The 20,823-nt window shown below is 37.1% G+C and overlaps 1 protein-coding gene across 2 annotated transcripts in view; it reads left to right on the top strand.

Moving 5' to 3' along the window:
• Nucleotides 1-20,823, top strand: part of ccdc50a (coiled-coil domain containing 50a) — a 110,741-nt gene that overhangs the window by 84,540 nt on the left and 5,378 nt on the right. Inside the window, exons 5-11 of one of the 2 annotated variants that reach the window (XM_039765995.1) lie at nt 582-687; nt 5,750-6,256; nt 6,687-6,811; nt 7,078-7,122; nt 7,976-8,080; nt 12,122-12,201; nt 15,546-15,652. In XM_039765995.1, the coding sequence (XP_039621929.1) occupies nt 582-687; nt 5,750-6,256; nt 6,687-6,811; nt 7,078-7,122; nt 7,976-8,080; nt 12,122-12,201; nt 15,546-15,652 (1,075 nt within the window). The remainder of the gene's footprint in view (nt 1-581; nt 688-5,749; nt 6,257-6,686; nt 6,812-7,077; nt 7,123-7,975; nt 8,081-12,121; nt 12,202-15,545; nt 15,653-20,823) is intronic. The other variant, XM_039766003.1, reaches the window with a different exon arrangement.

Genomic DNA, 20,823 nt, shown 5'->3' with positions numbered 1-20,823 from the left:
CCTTCATGAAATTTTGGATGTGTTTACTAATGTGACATTCAGTGAGCCATCTAATTATTCCCACTCAGATTTAAGCAAAATTTACTCATATTTGTCTCCAGATATATATTACACGTCTAGCTTCAGCTACACATTGGTCAACTCCTTTGTGACATTGGCTGACTCAACATCATATATTAGCCTTCTTTGAACCCATATAGCAATCAACACAGAAAGAGACAATTATTTTAGCCATAAACTACAGTACACATTGCCAAATTGTAGATCCCTTGTTTCAGTGGCAGAGAGTAATATCTGACCTTCATGCCTACAGCCAAAACTGATGCAAGTAAGTGTCTGCATTTTAACAGGTCTTGACAGTCCTTTTTGGTTTTGCATTTGAAAGGTAAACATTTTTTTTTATCTTAGTTTCTTTTGAACAGCAAATAAGGCATCAGGATTAAACAGGTAGCTTACACAAATATGTGGTAGCTAATGCAACATCTGTATCCATAACATCTGGGAGTTCATCCTGGCAGTACTGGACGTTTTTACTACACATGTAAATTTTAGAGGATATTATATGTATCTTTTTTTGCTAGGTTATTGCTCGAAAACTACAAGAGCAGGAGTTGAAGGAGGAGAGGAGGAGGAAGAAAGTGCCCCATGAGGTCCCTCATGAGGACATGTATTACAAGGAAAATGGAGGTCAGGAATTGTTTATTTGTTAAATATTGTTTTTGACCACAAATATCGGGAGTGGTAAGAATAGGATTCAGTGGGCAACTGCTATTCTTATTGGAACAAGAACTAAGTAGTGTCTGGCTATGAGGTTAATGGAAGTGAGAAGAAAAGAGCAAGAATCATAAACTTCACAACTTTATTTTAATGCTGAATAAATGAAAGAAGATTAAATTTTGGATGTATTCCAAGTTCATATTAAGGGTTTTTGTTTTAAAAATACAGTCCGATATTGTCGAATTTTAATATATTTATCAGTGTGATAAAATTATCAAAAGGCATATTAGACAAAATCAGAATGGCACGTTCTTAAGAATAATTCATTCTTACAGTTTAGTGTATTCTACTACAGTATGCCACTAAGCTTAAATAACTTCAACAAAATGTAAAGGTTATTATATTCATCATAGCCTGTTAACAGGGAAAACCAAAAGTCACGATTGTTAGATACCACTAGTAAGACTAAATGTAAAATCTGATCATATATGGCTCTCTAGCTCTTTTTTGAATTTTTTCTCTTTTTTTAAATTTGGGGGTACACGAATTAAATAATTGTGAAAAATTTTATTGTGCTTGTGACATTTGCTCAGACACTCATGATTATAAACTTCTCAGTTTTTCCTCTTTATAGCTGAGTAGTGAAATCAAACCTTTTTGCCCATTGTTTCAGACTAAAGAAGAGGAAAACTAAGTAGCTGTCAAACTTAAAAAATAATTTCAAGTAACTGTTGGTTACACAGTAATTATGCACTGTTACCTGAAATCTTTGGAAATCTAGTCACATTTCTGTGCACATTTTTCCAATGCCTGTATGAGTTTTCTCTGTGTACCCCAGTTTTCATGCACATTCTAAATTCTGTTAATTTGTCTGGCCTGAGTGCCCCCAACAATAAACCGATATCCCATTCACGGTCAGTTAGTGCTTTGTGTGATTCATCATAGATTTCTACAAGTTCATTTTAGCCTTTTAGGACTGTAGTCCTATGTGGTCTGCAGACTTGCTCATTAGAGTACTTTGGTCTATCTTCCTATAATTTTTATCAGGATTATATGCATAAAAGTATTTTTTTTATAAGATAAGGAGTATATAAAAGAAATTAAAACTATAACACTAAAGTATGTGTCAAATATTGATTTTTATTTCATTTTGGAAAGATAATGACTACCAAAGCTCTTAATGACCTCACTCCCATTTTTCTCTACAACATGTGTTTCAAGAGAGGTTGGATTTTCTTTATTAAATCATCTCAGCTGATTTATTGTTCACCAGTTATGTCAGAAATCCTTATTTGCCATAAATCAACTTTTTATCTGATTTTAACTGCTTATTTAATCAAGCGGTGTCCCTCTGTAGAATCTAGATTTTTTGTGGGGATTAATTGATTTGCATGTATTGTTAATTAATATCTCACTTAAACCAAGATTACCTTACATGCCAGTGTTGGCTTGTCAGAACCATATTGTATTGCACCTAAAGTGAAAAGTCTCAGGGTTTCAGTTTGATTGCCAGTTTGTGTAACATCCTTTCATCTCCTGTATAGGTTGGACTGCTAATTAAGTCTAAATTAGTCAAAATTAGTGTTTGAGCCAAATATAATCTTTCTCATCTTGGCTTTTCTGGAAAGTAAGAGCTATTTCCTTTTTCAATGGTGTGTTCTTGGGGGGAAAAAACACTACAGCCTATATTCATTTGATCACTGGGAAGTCACTGCTAATCCATGTGAACTAATCAAGATGAACCTCCTCTTGCGACAAAGCCAGTGAGTGGTGTGGGGTTCCCCCGTCTTAAGTGGTGGTGGGTCTTTCTGTCTCTCAAATTTCTTCCGCTCCGAGCTGTTTTCCTTTAAACTTTTTTTTAACCTGAGAATATGGATTTTATTAGCAATGTTAATCATATGTTAGTCATCTAATCCTACATTGCCCATTTCCTGACCAGCATTTCCTTTTCTTCTGTGCTTTTCTTTGCACCTCGTTTTGTCTACCTGCAAGTTTTTCACGCTTTTTATGCACCCTTATCAATGTGTTTTTTTCCTTTTTACTGTATAATTTTGAGGTCCTGGAAAGCTGTTTTTGCTTGACCGTACAAATAATCTAGGGACATGAAAACATAATAAATACAATTGTCATCCCTTAAGTGATTTGTGTGAGGTGAGGTCCAAATCCTATACATAGTATTTTGGTATGGTATGTTTCTAAAATATAAAGAAATATTTGTTCTTCCTGTTTGAAAAACGTTTGGTACAAAAAATAAACCATAAGTTTGGAGGACTCTGCACAAGTTATCTCTTCATTGTCTTTAATCTGTCAGTTATTTGAAAGGTGGCTCATCAAAGGCAAACATTAGTAGTCAAGCAAAGCAGCAGAACGCTTAGACTGGGAGCACTCTTGAAAATTAATGAAATGTTCTGCTTCATGTTATCAGGAGTTAGTTTGAGAAAATACTAAATTTGACTGCACCGTGTATATTGGGAAAAGCATATTAATTCTGTACAGCACTCTGAACCTTACACCACAACAATCAGTGTGTTTACATGTGCCCACAAATAACCGGATTAAAATGAATAATCCAGTTAAAACAAAAACCTGATTTCTTAATAATCCATGTTTACGTGCACCAGGTATCAAATGGAGTTCTCCTTTGGCAAAACACTCCATCATTAAACTGCAAAAAAAAAAAAAAAAGTTAAACATTATCATTAACCACCGTGAATCTGAAAATAAGCATGACACCTGTGACAATTTTCTTGTATTTTATAAACATGTTCAGTCAAATTGAAGCTTTATTTATAGGTTTCTGTTATAGGCATGCATGCAGCAAACTCTTTTCTGCTTGGCTGTGCAATTGAGCCTACAAAGGAACCCGATACTTGTGCTTCTTGCTTTACACGCAGGGCTGGTGGAATAATAAAAATGCAGGTATTTTTACTTCAATAAGATATGTTGTTTTAGGTTACTCATTAGTTTAAAAAAAGTAATGAACTCAGTAACGCACATTACTTTTAACATGTTGCCGTATTGCTATTGAGATTGTGCTGCTTGAGTTTACTATTATACATTCAGCTCATCAGCATAAATTTAGCAATTTCTGGAATATTAAGAAAGTTTATATCAGCAAGTGGAAGGAAAAATGTGATCGCCCAGATATTTGCTTCTGGGAATGTTGTTTAATGGACGCCTCTACCTGTGACTGCTGAAAGCGCGTGTGAAGCAAATACATTCACAGGCTGACAGAATGCAACAGACATGCGCAGATTACAAAATTCTTAACAGTAGCCTGCTTATGGACTTGCATTACCACATAATTGGGTTATTTACTGAGAAATCTACCTGTGTTAATCAAGTTTCTCAGAGGCCAATAACCTGATTTCTATAATCAGAATAAGGGTTAGCATGACATTTTAGAAATCAGGTTTCTGTGAGCAGTCAGGTTATTGAAGCGCATGTACACATTCTACATTGTGGATTTGTTGCTTTTTCATCATCATTACATAATTACTTGATCGTTAACCTGAATGTAATCTAATTTTCTTTAATAAGTCACACTACTAGATGGCAAGAAACAAAAGCTGATGTATATGTAAATGTAAGATGTACTGTAGAAGGCTTTTCCATGTTCAGGGCTATGAAAATAATTTTTAAGCAATAATATTGTTTGATTATGAGCACAACACATAGTCTCAGGTCATTTGCTTTTGCTTTTATTATTATTTTTTTTTTTTGTATACGCCTTCTTTACACCTAAGAATTGGGAATCTCAGATGGCACACAGAAAGGGATAGAGTTTCAAATTATTTTGATATGTTGTCTTGAATCATCAGCTTCCTCTTTTGTTTGAAAGCTGCACAGAAATTGCCCAGTGATCCTTCTGTGAACAAAATATTTACCCCAATTTCATGTAAACCAAGCAGCAGAACTTTAATCAGGACGTCACAAAGAGATTCACTTTTTTCATATTATTATGCATGTTTGTAAATAATTGGTCATTCAGGAAACCTAGTACAGATATAATAAGTACTAGTTTATAAAAGCATAAAATATAATAATACATTTATTGAGTTTCCTCTTTAAATATTAGAATGGTAAACTCAAAATTGTAATTTTTTACTGTATACTGTACATAAGTAGTTTGCCTTTGAAATATTGGGATTTCAATTTTTTTATTTCTGGTTATTTCTGTTCATGTATGATTTAATAATTTAGAGAACAGACAAAAGACAGAAAAAAGAGTCAGATCCGGAGGATCGAGAAAATCATAGCATGAAAAGGAAAATGAGAAATAATCAGAGTCTTTGAACGTAGCGAAAGTCAGAAAATCAGAGATAAGAAAAAATATATTCTATATAAAGGCACAAAGTAAGGTTTTATTATCTGCAGCTTGGATGATAACATGGTGAATTAAGTGACCTTATAACTCCCATGGGTCATGACAACAAATGCTTCTGATGCGCCATCTGTTGAAATGGAAAATGAGATGCATATGTCTGTCATATGCCATTTGTAATCATTTTCATAAAAGCAGAGATAATGTTTGTGATGTACCATCTGTTGGAATGAGAGAGTCATACAGATATACAGACACAAACACACTTCTCCTTTTGTTAAAGTGGACTGTGGATTGTACTAAAGTGTAGTCATTAGGCAGAGCAAAGGACTGATTGTAGTTTAATAGTGTATTTCCTTTTACTGTGAATTTTTAAATACACTTTCATCATTCAATCTGCTCTCACGTATAGCATGCAATTGCATTGCAAAAAAGTAAACTAATTTAAAACAAAATGTAGTTTTGTCTCAAAGATCTGCAAAGAGTGAAATGGAGTTAAATAAGACGGTCTAGTCATTTTCTTGCTTTTGAACTAACAATCATTCCACCATCCGCTTGCATGTATTGCTTTTTTCCCAAATTTCCTTCATTGTTGTGCTGTGCAAACTTATTAGTTTATTCCCATTTTTGTCATTACTAACCATTTGTCTTGTTAACCTTCCTCGATTATGTGTTCTCCTGCTGTATCCCTCATCTTCTACACCTTAGACCATGGGCGTCCCAGAAATCCAGAATATACACATCAAGAATACCAGAGCAGTCGGCAGCACAGACACCATAAACGTGACAAAGAGTCTGACTCTAGAGAATCACAGTCTTCTTTCTACAACAGCTCACATGAGCAAAGATGGACATCTGTTCCATCTTCCTCATCTCAAAAGTCTGATTATGTCAGAGATGACACACATGGAGAACTGCAGAGTGAAAGAGTGGTGCGGAGAAAGGAGAGACCACAAAGACCTCCACCTCCTAAACATGATGGTGAATACAGAAAGAGGGGGACTCATGGAGACCCATGTTCAACTGGGAACCATCACTGGTCTGCAGAGGAGGACAATATAAGAGAGCTGAGGCATGATCAGCAGAAGCTGCCTGAGTGGCAGGAAGTGGTGGTTGAAAATGAGTGCTTGCACCACACCAAAAAGGAAAAAAAAGTAGAATCCTTGGATCTAGTTGAGGAGAGACTAAAGGGAAAATTGCACTCTCAAGACACAGGTAAAAAGCCCATTTACTTCACTGGCTGACTATATTCTTGGCTTTGATGGTTTTAAAATAGAAGTCATATTTATTAATCATCTTTCAAAAATGGCACTGCGCACCTAGGATGTGAGACATGAGTTAATCTTGGAACTTGGAGTTTACACTGTTGGTTTTTTAAGGTACTATTCATTGCCACTTTCTCTGTATCGCCACATCAAATTTGTCAAAAGTGGCTTTTTTTTGGTTTGTTTCTTTCCCTGTAGGCTTCAGAGTTACACCCTTAGTTCTAATGCCAGCTATAAATGTTATTGTTAAATAGTGAATTGTTTTCTCATATTAGTGCTGCCTGATCACAGTATAAAGATTATTTTCAGCTGCAACCAGTTTGAGCTTGGTGATTTAATTGCTGATTGTTTGTTGGATTCGGGGTGGTATATCTATGTAGGAAGGAAATTCCATGGGGATTACAGTACACAAGATATGGTGGAATGTGTGGCACGGCTTGACCTACGAGAACGAGGCCTGACTGACCTGGAAGTAGCACGTAGGATGCAGGAAGAGGAACTCCAGGTGAGAAAACTGATTCAGTTTCATAACTTTGTTGTCCATTTAGTTTCTTATTGACAGACAATAGTACAGTATAACTAAGCACAGCAACAGTGCTGAGATTTTACAAGTTCTTGTAAATTTACTTTCTAAAGAATATTTTTTCGTTGCAACTGAAGCACAGCATATCCCTTTATGGCTAGACTATAATATGGAGTGATCAGTTATTCAGTGTAACTGAGGAGAATATCTGTACAATTCTCTGAAATAGGTCTTTATTTGTTTTACAGGCTAGTGAAATGGACAGGAGAGCTGCACAGGTTGCTCAAGATGAGGTACTTTTGAGCACTTGATTACTGTACATTTGATATAAAGCAAAATAAACATCAACCAATATTTGTCCATAGGTACTGGGCAGATATATGTGAACTTGATACATTTACGTAAATATACAGTAATCACAACATTTTTGCTCCCCTAGTACCAGCAGTGTATCATTTACTTATGGGTGGTCATTTTGTCAGATTATTTGATTGTGTAAGTTGCAAGTGCCTTTGATGTTGTGTGTGTGAGAAGTGTGATTCACTTCTCCAGCACTTGCAATTAGCACAGGTGTGATCAACAATTACATAATTTTAGGTAGCTCTTTAGTTTTCCCTAAATTTTTAATGATGAAAAAACCTTATTGTTGTAATAAAACACAGATTGTAGCTATTGCAGCTCATCTTTGCTTGTGTGTATGACATAATGGGACACACATTATAAATATTCTGTCACTTACAGTATCACGAGCCTTTAAGACCCATAGTAATTATAAGCAACATATGTTGGGCTTTCTGATGTCTAAATCCTTCTAAATTTAGAATTGCATACTGTAGCATCTGCAAACCTCCAAAGATATGTGCATTGTGAGGAATACTTAGCCCTAAAGACTGACCTGTTTTGCCAGACTTTCATATTTTAAATTGTGCTGTTATGTCTATGGCCATGTTTTATGCAAATTTATACTTAAGCAAGCCTCTAGTGTTTATTCTAATTATTCTAATTATCAAACATTATAGTTGTTGTGAAGGTCTATATGCTGGTGTCTGTATCTTGTGATTGCAGTTCTTCACAAAGAACAATGTTTTATTTGTTTGCTTGAGGCTTGAGTATCAATTTTACTGTACTTTGTTTTTATTGGTTTAGGAAATTGCTAGGCTGTTAATGGAAGAGGAAAAAAAATCATTCAAAAGATCTAAAGAACGGGAAAGGGGCTCCATGGAAAAAAGGAGGCAAGACCCACACTGGAAGGTACAGTAAGAGCCTGCTAGGGGGACATGGTTAATGATGAATGTTTCTGACTTGGAAACATTCAACTGTCATTTACAGGAGTCTCAGTTTAATTTCTGTTTGGTTTGTTCTAAGTTTGAACTGGGTTTTAATTCCATGCCCGCCTCAATGATATTTTTAGAAACGCAATACAATTTTAAATAATCTGTATAAAACAATTACAGATATAAAAAGATATTCACTACTAGTCAAAAGTTTTAGAACACCTCAGTTTTTATGGAAATGCATGCAGTTTAATGTCTTGATGCTCAGAACAAATAAACAATGGAAAATAAAACAATAAGTCAAGAAATCATTACGTGTTAAAAGTTTTGCTTCATCAAAGCAGCCACCTTTTGCTTATATAACATCCAAACATATATGTGACATTCTTTCTATGAGGCAAATCAAATATTGGTCAGAAAGATCTTCCCAACACTGTTGCAGTAAGTTCCACAAATACAGTGGTGTGAAAAACTATTTGCCCCCTTCCTGATTTCTTATTCTTTTGCATGTTTGTCACACAAAATGTTTCTGATCATCAAACACATTTAACCATTAGTCAAATATAACACAAGTAAACACAAAATGCAGTTTTTAAATGATGGTTTTTATTATTTAGGGAGAAAAAATCCAAACCTACATGGCCCTGTGTGAAAAAGTAATTGCCCCTTGTTAAAAAAATAACCTAACTGTGGTGTATCACACCTGAGTTCAATTTCCGTAGCCACCCCCAGGCCTGATTACTGCCACACCTGTTTCAATCAAGAAATCACTTAAATAGGAGCTGCCTGACACAGAGAAGTAGACCAAAAGCACCTCAAAAGCTAGACATCATGCCAAGATCCAAAGAAATTCAGGAACAAATGAGAACAGAAGTAATTGAGATCTATCAGTCTGGTAAAGGTTATAAAGCCATTTCTAAAGCTTTGGGACTCTAGCGAACCACAGTGAGAGCCATTATCCACAAATGGCAAAAACATGGAACAGTGGTGAACCTTCCCAGGAGTGGCCGGCCGACCAAAATTACCCCAAGAGCGCAGAGACGACTCATCCGAGAGGTCACAAAGACCCCAGGACAACGTCTAAAGAACTGCAGGCCTCACTTGCCTCAATTAAGGTCAGTGTTCACGACTCCACCATAAGAAAGAGACTGGGCAAAAACGGCCTGCATGGCAGATTTCCAAGACGCAAACCACTGTTAAGCAAAAGAACATTAGGGCTCGTCTCAATTTTGCTAAGAAACATCTCAATGATTGCCAAGACTTTTGGGAAAATACGTTGTGGACTGATGAGACAAAAGTTGAACTTTTGGAAGGCAAATGTCCCGTTACATCTGGCGTAAAAGGAACACAGCATTTCAGAAAAAGAACATCATACCAACAGTAAAATATGGTGGTGGTAGTGTGATGGTCTGGGGTTGTTTTGCTGCTTCAAGACCTGGAAGGCTTGCTGTGATAGATGGAACCATGAATTCTACTGTCTACCAAAAATCCTGAAGGAGAATGTCCGGCCATCTGTTCGTCAACTCAAGCTGAAGCGATCTTGGGTGCTGCAACAGGACAATGACCCAAAACACACCAGCAAATCCACCTCTGAATGGCTGAAGAAAAACAAAATGAAGACTTTGGAGTGGCCTAGTCAAAGTCCTGACCTGAATCCAATTGAGATGCTATGGCATGACCTTAAAAAGGCGGTTCATGCTAGAAAACCCTCAAATAAAGCTGAATTACAACAATTCTGCAAAGATGAGTGGGCCAAAATTCCTCCAGAGCGCTGTAAAAGACTCATTGCAAGTTATTGCAAACGCTTGATTGCAGTTATTGCTGCTAAGGGTGGCCCAACCAGTTATTAGGTTCAGGGGGCAATTACTTTTTCACACAGGGCCATGTAGGTTTGGATTTTTTATTCCCTAAATAATAAAACCATCATTTAAAACTGCATTTTGTGTTTACTTGTGTTATATTTGACTAATGGTTAAATGTGTTTGATGATCAGAAACATTTTGTGTGACAAACATGCAAAAGAATAAGAAATCAGGAAGGGGGCAAATAGTTTTTCACACCACTGTATGTTACACTTTTCGGTTGCTTTTTGTCCATTTCATCTCAAACTAACTCAGTGGGGTTTAAGTCTGGACACTGCGGTGGCCAGTCCATGTTTTGAAGTGTACTTCTTTCTTGTTCTTTTCTTTCAACGTAGTTCTAACATAGCCTGGAAATATGTTTTGGATCACTGTCTTGCTGTAGGATGAACCCCTGACCTCCTAGATGCAAACAAGAAGTTTTTGTGTGGTGCTGCAAAATGTCATGGTAACCATTTTGATTCAGAATGCCAGTTGCTCTGTGCAAGTCACCAACTCTTCCTCCAGCAAAAAAACCCCAGACCATCACACTTTCTCCTCCTTGTTGGATAGTTGGTGTCACACACCGAGGAACCATCATTTCACTAACTCGGTTGCATACAAACACGCTGCGTGATTTTAGATTTTGATATATCAGTCCATAAGACATTCTTCCAATCTAAAGTAGTCCAGATCCGTTATTTCAAGACCCTAGTTTGTCCTTTAAGGAATGGCTTTCTTACTGCCACTTGCCCTGACAAACCTGCAGCACAGTAGAAACTGAGACTTGTTGTTTTCGACCATTGTTAAGCTGTCTTTGAAGCTGTTGTGCTGTGAGGCACCTATCGCTCAAACAGATGACCCCCAGAAACTTGTCGCTGATTGGGTTGTGACTCTGGTTCTTTCAGATCTCTTCTGTCAGAGTTTCTTCCGGTTTTCAATTGCCTTTGGAACTTTGTTGGGGTTTTTTTGTTTTGTTTTGCCAATTTCTCTAAATGAAAGGCCTACACTTGAAAGGGTCATAATGTCCTGTCTCATTGCATTTGTTAATTGCTATGCTAATATGCCCTTATTATTGGAATTTACAACTTTCTACAGTGTAATATTGTCCAAGTAGTACTTCAGAGGTAGTAACACTCTTTTCCAACTCTGCTTTAAGACAGACAGAGGGAGTTTTAGGTAATCAACAGAAGTTGTAACATGTGCAAACTATTTGCGTCAACTTGCAAGGCATAATTTACTTTAATTGATGCAGAACATTTGTATGTTGTATATTTGTTCCCTGAAGAAGACCCACTTGTAATATTCTGAAATTGCCTGTGTTTCAGTTTTTGGTAACCTAACCTTTAAATTTAAACCTCTGGCAGTTTACTACTTACCTTTTTACTATTTTAGGTCATTTATTGCATTTCAGTGTATTAAATTTGAAGAAAAACTGGGGTGTTCTAAAACTTGTGACTGGTAATGTGTGTGTGCTTATATGTTGAGCAGGAAACCCACAAATGAAGTTACTGTAGTTCCCTACTACTGATATTCTGAGACAGTGTTAAGGTTTAAACTAGGGTAGTATATGCAAACTGAAACTTTTTTGTCTTGTTCTCCCCTCAGGCTGAACATACTAACGTAAAGCTTTACATACAACTATTACAATGTGACAGTAGTGCAGTATCTTTCACCATCCCACCCTTTGCATAAATTCTTTCTGCTCTGTATTATTGGTGCAGAAGGGCTTCTCTTTCCCCAAGAGTTCTAAAAAGTCAGCTTTGGGTAAGGTGGCAGCAGTATTTTAGGTATTAAAAATCTTGCCTGAAGAAGTGGCCTGTGTTTCCTTGAAAGCTTGCATATTGTAATTTTTCTAAATGGCCAATAAAAGGTGTCATTTTGCTTAACTTCTCATGGTATTAAAAACTAATCCCTCAACCCATTTTTAGATTTCACATTCAGTTTTGTATCTCAAAAATGTAATAAAAAAGGACCAAAAAAAGTTTTAGTTTGAATAGATACTGCATCCTTTATTACCTTTATATTTTGCACTTTTGTGCCATTAATTGTCCTTCAGGATGTTTTATTGTATTTTAATGAATTAGTATACTAGATTGTTTTTATATTACAGGACATGACTATGTCTGAGCCTCAGGTTAAGTGTTTTAGTCACATATTTGTAATGTTTATCTTTCCAGCCAGGGCCCGAAGATGTGGTACGGCCACGAACACACAACACACACGAAACACACCAATCTCGTAATGATAGGCCAATCAGGTGAGTCTGTTGCTCACTTCCCTAGACTAATTTGTAAATGTCAGGCTATATCTCTGTAATGTTTTGTGTTCCATTGAACTAAGCATATGTGTAGATCAATGTGAAGCCACTCGGTTCACTAAAAAAAACAGTACTTAAATTCTTCAAAGGTGTTTGGAAATGTATTCAAAGTTATTCCTCAATACTTTTTATATGGTTTGGAAATGTATTCAAAGTTATTCCTCAATACTTTTTATATGTCTAGTTCATTAATGCAAAGAATTGAATCATTCATTTCACAATTCTATTTAAAGTCCTATATTAGTAGATGTTGCAGATTTTATATGTTAACTTTAGAAATTTTTAAATATAAGGTCCCATAAGGGTTGGACCCTTTATGACCCTGACCAGTTGCTCATCAGTGGCCCAAGCCTACTTTTTATAAAAATAGATCTATTGTCTATTAGCACATGCTTTCACCTACATCTTCATGTTATTTCACTCTTATGAGCCTCTTTTCAGTCTGTGTCATTACTGAGAAGTAGGAGTACTGATCAAGGTAGCTAGGACAGTATCCATCAAAAACATTTTGCTAATTCAGTGATATTTACTCTTATGTAAATAATAAAGTGGGTATATTAATTAATTATTTGACTGTTGATGGCCTCAAACCTTAAATCTGGCATGACCATAAACGCAGTATTTTAAAATTATAGGCATTTTTATTTTGAAAATAGTAAATGTTATAAGAAAGTTAATGACTACATACAAATGGAATAAAACAAAACCCTTTTCTGTACCAGTCTTCTGGTGCAAAAGATTAGTACAGATTTTGCCTTTGTCTCACCTAGGTATTGCTTTTATTTGTTTTTCTTAGTGCCATATTAGCATTCATTCCTATCCTTTCTTTCCTCAAGAGCAAGGTTTTGTCGCTTAGCACACCAACTACATCTGTATGCATCATACCAAATATGGCCATTTATACACTCCCTTGGTGTCTTCTTTGCTGTCAGAAATAACTCCTAAATGATTATAACCACTATGCAGCATTTATTATTCTCCCGTTTTCAGTGTATTTATACTACTACTATTTTACATGGCCACTTGTGTAAAACTTTTTCATGAGATTCCTTTTTAGTATCTCTGATGCCAATAAGACAGAGAGAACAAAGGTCTTGCACTGCATCTATTTGTCCACCCAGATGTGTGCTCTCATATAGTGCATAAAGATGTCCAGCCCCTAAAAATTCCTAGTTCCTATGATCCTAGTGAAATAATTTCTTAATTCCTGGGTTTGCCGCATGGAAAACATGCAACTTTAACACCACTTTCACTATTGCTATCAAGACAGATGCAAGATGCATAAACGATAAGGGTGGATGTCAGCATTTACTGTTGTGTAAAATGTGTTTTTGATAATGTATATTGTGTTGCTTATTTTTAAAAAAAAAAAATGATTATATTTATTGGTAAAGTGGCTAGTTGCCAGGAAGTATAGTTAAGAGTAGCACCTTTGATGCCTTTGAATCTTTTACTTGACAGTATTCTGCTAAACATGAAAAGTAGAATGACTCACTTACTCATTGTGAATGCAATTGCCAGACACAGTTCCTACGCTCTCAGCTCCAAGCAGGGTCAGAAAAAAAAGAAAAAGAGTAGAAGACAAAGTAGAACATCGTTAAGAGGTTCAAAAATGTTGGCGTGATACACATGCAGTGCTGGTTAGAGATTATGAAAGTACTAAAATTCGAAAGTGTCAAAAAACTAATAGTAAAGATTGCATTAAAGCGCTAACAAATGGAAATTATTACTTATATAATAAGTGAAATAACAGAACAGCAAAAAGGTGATATGACAGAAGTATGTAGTTATTGTTTGGCTTTAAATTATTGTTTGGCTTTAAACTTTAAGTCAGAGATTGTCTAATTCGTGTTGCCATCAGGGAAAAGTAGTTTCTTCCCAAGAGAAGAGGCCTATCTGCAAGAATTAAAAGATTTGTTATTTGTTGAAAGTGAAATCCACATACACGAGTGGTAGAGAAGAAAATTGGCTGGCACGAAGTTCCTTTGCCGTGGGGGGGGCGCCCCTGGTTGATGAGCGAAGCAAGCGGGGCAAAGCCCCCTAGTATTACTGAAGTAAAAATACCTGTGTTATTATTTCAGCAGCACTAGGTGTAAGGCTAGAAGCACACATTTCACCTCCTTTGCAGGGCTCAGTTGCCACAGCCAAGCACAAAAGAATGTACTTAGTGCAATCCGTTAACAGACATCTAGAAATAAAGTATCAGTTTAAGTAAATGTGTTTATGAAACGCATTAAACTAATCAAAGGCATCATGCTTATTTTCAAATCCACAGTGACCAATGAGAACGTTTAACTTGCACATGTAAACATGGATTTTTAAGAAGTCAGGTTTCTTCCTTAACCAGATTATTCACCTTATCCTGATTATGTGTGTGAATGCAAATGCACTGATAGAAGTTTTAACTTTGTTCTTTCTAGGAAAGGTCAGGAAATAGTTACTTAAAATTACACTTTCCCTGTCTTTTGATCAGCAGTGAAGTCTGTAACTCTGAGATCTTACTAAGTAAACTTTCAAGATAGGAGTTTGTAAGCTGACAAAACATTACTGTAGACAAAAAAGTGAGCTGCTAAAGACAAAAATAAATTAAAATAATTTAACTTCCAGACTCTGGATTAATTTAGTAGATGGAAGTAATGGGTTGGGATTATTATAGTTATGATTCTTTGAGCCTGTTCTTAATTCATCCAGATTGCTTTACTGTTAAGGCATTAGCCCATTGCATTACTTGCATGTAGTACCACTGTGGGATGGTTTGCTTAACCCTTAAATTCCACTTTTGCTCACCTAATTTATATTCCATTCATGCATTTGTTTCTAAAATTCTGATTCTGGAAATTTGATTATAAAAAAGTGAACAAAAGGTACCAGAACGAAGCCAACATTTCTTCATTCATGTACATATTGTTTCACTAAGGTGTAGTTGGGATTTCTATCTTGTAAGACTTGGGTGCTGTACAAAAACAACCCATGAACAGTAATGCAGTTTAAAATAATTTTTTTTCTATATCACTTCATACTTTTGTCTGCCTAGATTTACAAATTTCAATACAAAATTACTAAAGGCAAAGCAGCCCCTTAGAGTGGAAAATACTGTTATTGAAATCACAAACATAGAAATGTTGAATGGTGAAGAGGAAGCTTTTCACTCATTTTTTGATTCACTACTTATTTTCTTGGAATGCTGCACTCAAACCAAAGAAAGCATATTCATCAGTGATCTGCTCTGTTGTTGAGAAGAGCTTCTCAATTATTTAGTCTAATTTTTGTTTCTTTTCTTAAAGACCACCTCAACCTGTGAACAGCTATGAGAATATAAGCAGTGGTTACGACTACCCCAGATCACCATGCTCATCACGGCCTATCTCTCGTTCTGAAGCACCATACAAAGGTGAGTAAAAGGAGTCTGTGACTTTGTTTGTTGATATATAGCATTTGTTTTACTGTAATTTAGCATAAAATGCTACTTCTTTCTAACTAGTTTAAAAAACAGGAGCAACAAATTACCCAAGTGATAAAAAGAGTTGTACAAAGTAAATGTCACATTTATTTGTGATTGGTGGAATTCTTTATAGACTGCAGCAAGATTAGGAATCCCCTGTCTTAATATTATGCAAATTACAACAAAAATGTAAAATTAACGTTTTGTTTTTGGATTAGAATGTTAATCAAGAATCTTAAATGTACCTTGACACCTTTTTAAGTAGCACTACTGTATGATGTTATAGAAATATCAGGGGCATGAGAAGAAATCAATATATTTTAATATTGCAGCATTTTTCATAGTGGTGTAGGTAGATACTGGTTATTTTTTCACATTTGTTTGTTGCGTATTTTCAAAATCTCAAATCCATTGTAGAGTGCACAGACCTCTTCCCTTTTGTGACAACAAAGCAAAAAGCATACAATAAATATAATATAAGATTCAGGGGTGGATAGTAACTTCATTTTAACTGCAGAGGTTCTAATATAAAGTGAACTGATCATTGTTATATGAAGGTTTTTGTATTTTACAATGAAGAAAGACCTTAATATGAAATATACAATCTGTAACCATTACCATGTGAAAATGAAGTGTCATGGCACATTCTAATCTACTGTTATGTGTATATTCACATAAATTCAATTCCTCTTCTTCTTTCGGCTGCCATTAGGGGTTGTCACAGTGGATCATCTTGTTCCATATCTTCCTGTCCTCTACATCTTGCTCTGTCACACCCATCACCTTGTATGTCTTCTCTCACTACATCCATAAACCTTCTCTTAGGACTTCCTCTTTTCGTCTTGCCTAGCAACTATATGCTATCATCCTTTTCCCAATATACCCAGCATCTCTCCTCTGCACATGTCCAAAACAACGCAATCTTGCCTCTCTGACTTTTTCTCCCAACCGTCCAACCTGAGCCAATCCTCTAATGTACTAATTTCTAATCCTGTCCATTCTTGTCACAGCAAATGCAAATCTTTAACTATATTTAACTCTGCCACCTCCAGCTCTCTCTCCTGCTTTCTGGTCAGTACCACCGTCTCCAAACCATATATCAATGTTGGTCTCACTGCTGTCCTCTAGACCTTCTCTTTCACACTTGCTGGTACCCATCTGTCACAAATCACTCCTGACATTCTTCTCCACCCATTCCACCCTGCCTGCACTCTCTTTTCCACCTCTCTTCCACAATCCCTGTTACTCTGAACTGTTGATCCCAAGTATTTAAACTCATCTACCTTTTGCCAGCTCTACTCCCTGCATCCTCACCATTTCACTGACCTCCCTCCCCATAATAGACATGTATTCTGTCTTGTTCTTGGTGACCTTCATTCACCTCCTCTCTAGAGCATATTTCCACCTCTCCAGGGTCTCCTCATCCTCCTACCTACTCTTGCTATAGATCACAATGTCATCAGCAAACGTCATAGTCCAAGGGGACTCCTATCTATTCTCATCTGTCAACCTGTCCATCACCGTTGCAAATAAAAAAGGGCTCAGAGCCGATCCCTGATATAACCCCATCTCCACATTGAATACATCCATCACTCCTACTGCTGACCTCACCACTGTCACACTTCCCTTGTACATATCCTGTACAACACTTACATACTTCTCTGCCACTCCCGACTTCCTCATATAATAGCACAACTCCTCTCGAGGTATCCTGTCTTATTCTTTCTCTAGGTCCACAAAGACACAATGCAACTCCTTCTGACTTTCCCTATATTCCCCATGAACACCCTCACAGCAAACATTGCATCTGTGGTGCTCTTTCTTGGTATGAAATGATTCTACTGCTCACTAATCATCACCTCACTTCTTAACCTGGCTTCCACTACTCTTTCACATAACTTCATGCTGTGCCTCATCGGTTTTATCCCCCTGTAGTTACTACAGCTTTGCACATCCCCCTTATTCTTAAAAATCGGCACCAGTAAACTTCTCCACTCCTCAGGCATCCTCTCACTTTCTAAGATTCCATTAAACAATCTTGTTAAAAACTCCACTGCCATCTCTTCTAAACCCCTCCATGTCATCTGGACCAACAGGCTTTCCATTCTTCATCTTCTTCATAGTTGTCCTTACTTCCTCCATGCTAATCTGTTGCACTTCCTTATTTCACCATCTCCACATCATCCAACCTTCTCTCTTTGTCATTCTCTTCATTCATCAGCCTCTCACAGTATTCTTTCCATCTTCTCAATACACCCTTCTCACTTGTGAGTATGTATCCATCTTTATCCTTTATAACCCTAACCTGCTGCACATCTTTCCCAGCTCGGTCCCACTGTCTAGCCAATCAGTACAGGTCGTTTTCTCCCTCCTTAGTATCCAACCTCTCAAACAACTCATCATATGCCTTTTCTTTAGCCTTCACCACCTCTCTCTTCACCTCGCGCGTTATCTCCTTGTACTCTTGTCTATTTTCTGCATCTCTCTGATTATCCCACGTCTTCTTTGCCATCCTCTTCCTCTGTGTACTCTCCTGTACCTCCCTCCCCCATTCCTACACCAGCTCTCCTTTTCCTGCTTCCTCTGTCCATATGCAACGCCAAGCACCCTTCTAGCTGTCACCCTTTACTACTTCTGCTGTAGTTGTCCAGCTATCTGTTAACTCTTCACTGCCACCCAGTGCCTGTCATCCCTTCTCCCTAAACTCAACCTTGCAGTCTTCCACCATTTGTTCCTTGGATCTGCCCTCACTCTCCTCCTCTTCTTGATCTTCAACATCATCCTACAGACAATCATCCTTTGCTATCTAACTACACTTTCCCCTGCCATCACTTTGCAGTCTTCAGTCTCCTTCAAAGTGACTCTTCTGCATAGAATATAATCTACCTGTGTGCATCTTCCTCCACTCTTGTACGTCACCCTAAGTTCCTCCCTCTTCTTAAAATACGTATTCACCACAGCCACGCCCATCCTTTTTGCAAAAACCGCTATCATCTGACCTTCTTCATTCCTCTCCTTGACACCATACCTACCAATCACCTTCTTGTGTCCTCTGCTCCCTTCACCAACATGTCCATTGAAATCTTCTCAGTCCCTTGGGTGGACTGTCCATCACTTCATCCAACTCACTCCAGAAATATTCTTTCTCATCCATTGCACACCCAACTTTCGAGGCATGTGCACTAACAACATTCATCATCACAATTCCAGTTTCCAACTTCATAATCATTACTCTGTCTGACACTCTTTTCACTTCTAAAACTCTCTTGACATACTGTTCTTTCAAAATAACCACAACCCCATTTCTCCTCCCATCCACACCATGATAGAATAATTTGAATCCACTTCCAATCCACACGGCCTTACACCCCTTCCATTTAGCCTGTTGCATGCACAATATATCAACCTTCCTTCTCTCCATCATATCGGCTAACTCTCTCCTTACCAGACATAATGCCAGCATTAAAAGTTCCTACCCTCAGTTCCACTCTCTTTACCTCCCTCCTCTCCTCTCTCCTCTGGACATGTCTCCCCCCTCAGTTCTTCTCCTTCAGCCAACAGTAGCCTAATTTCTGACAGCACTCTGTTGGCTAACAGTACTGGTGGCAGCCGTTGTTAACCCGGGACTCGACCGATCCGGTATGGAAATCTGTATTGTTGTCCGCATGTTGATCTGGCAAAATTTTAAACTGAATGCCCTTCCTGACGTAACCCTCCCCATTTATCCAGGCTTGGGACCGACATGAAGAAGCACAATGGTTTGTGCATCCCCTGTGGCTGGGTTATTCACATAAATTCAATTATTTATTATAATTTGAATATTCCAAATTGAATTGAGAATTTCAAATCTCTTCATTCAGTGTCACTCTTCTTCAGACATAGTAAGGAACACTGGGTGATTTTTAAGATTGTCATGTCATCTTTGCACATCATTTCTACCTACACCCTGTTTGTAGTTTTTGGTTTGGTAATGTATTTTGTGTTATCATTGATTAAACAAGCATCCTTCTGTCAAATAACAAAAGACTAGCCTTTTCCTTTTTGAAAAAGCCTCATTATGACTTCGCCACATCCTCCCTTTCATCTGAAACTGTTGGTTGACATGACACACTTTCTTCAAGCTGATAAAAGCACTTGAAAGCAGAAGTACACTTAGTGTAGAGCCAATTTCTGAATACTCAACACACAGTCTCATATAGTAGCATTAAATTTGTGGTGCAGGGGGTGCTGGAGCCTATCCCAGCTAGCATGGGCTGCAAGTCATTAAGAAACCTTGGACAGGGCACCATTCCATTACAGGTCAAGCACATGTGCACATACTTCATCAAATTTAGTGTCACAGAAATAGAGAACATGCAAACTCCTTGGTGTGAGGCAGTAGTGCTATCACTGTGCAACTCTGCTGCCCCTCAAATAAAAATGAAGTAATAAATTGCAGTATATAGTGCATTTTGAAATCACAGTGCTTAGTATATAGCATAATATGGGATATAATTATGTTGTTGCTAGTCCTAACCCAATAAGGCAGTTAACTAGCTAACTGGTGTCCCCTATTAGTCTTACTAGAGTAGTTTTTTTTTTTGTTGTTGTTTTGTTGAACAATGGTTCGGAGCATCTAACACTGGAAAAATATAATCATAGGTGTCACCAACACTACCTGGATGGACCATTTGCAACCAACCATGTTGTACTGATGATCCTGAAGCTTTCCAAAACTCCATAAATTTTCTTCCAAGCAATGGTTGGATAGTTTCTGCCCTTAGTTACATTTAAAGTGTTTTTGACACAACTGCATTTGAAAATAATACACAACCCCATTCAGTGACCTTAGGTAAGAATCATAAAAAGGAGCAACACTGAAGATGGAGAGATGCAACGTCTGCAGTTTGCACTCACATTGGTTTCAAACTGAATGATTAAAGACTGCCAGAAAACTTGAAAGAGGCATGTTTTGACATTGTTCCAAGAAAGTAATCATTTAACTGTCAAATACGAGCAAATTACAGACAAGCTTACAACCCATTCCCCCTGTTGCTTTCTTCTTTGTTGTGCTCTGTGTTTTATTTTGTCTGAATATACTTTTGTTATGATTCATTTGTTATGTATGATTGTTATGATTG

Source organism: Polypterus senegalus, chromosome 1 (assembly GCF_016835505.1).
Source record: "Polypterus senegalus isolate Bchr_013 chromosome 1, ASM1683550v1, whole genome shotgun sequence".
NCBI lineage: Eukaryota > Metazoa > Chordata > Cladistia > Polypteriformes > Polypteridae > Polypterus > Polypterus senegalus.
Note: the sequence above shows the minus strand (reverse complement) of the source record. Positions and strands in the feature narration are given on the sequence as shown.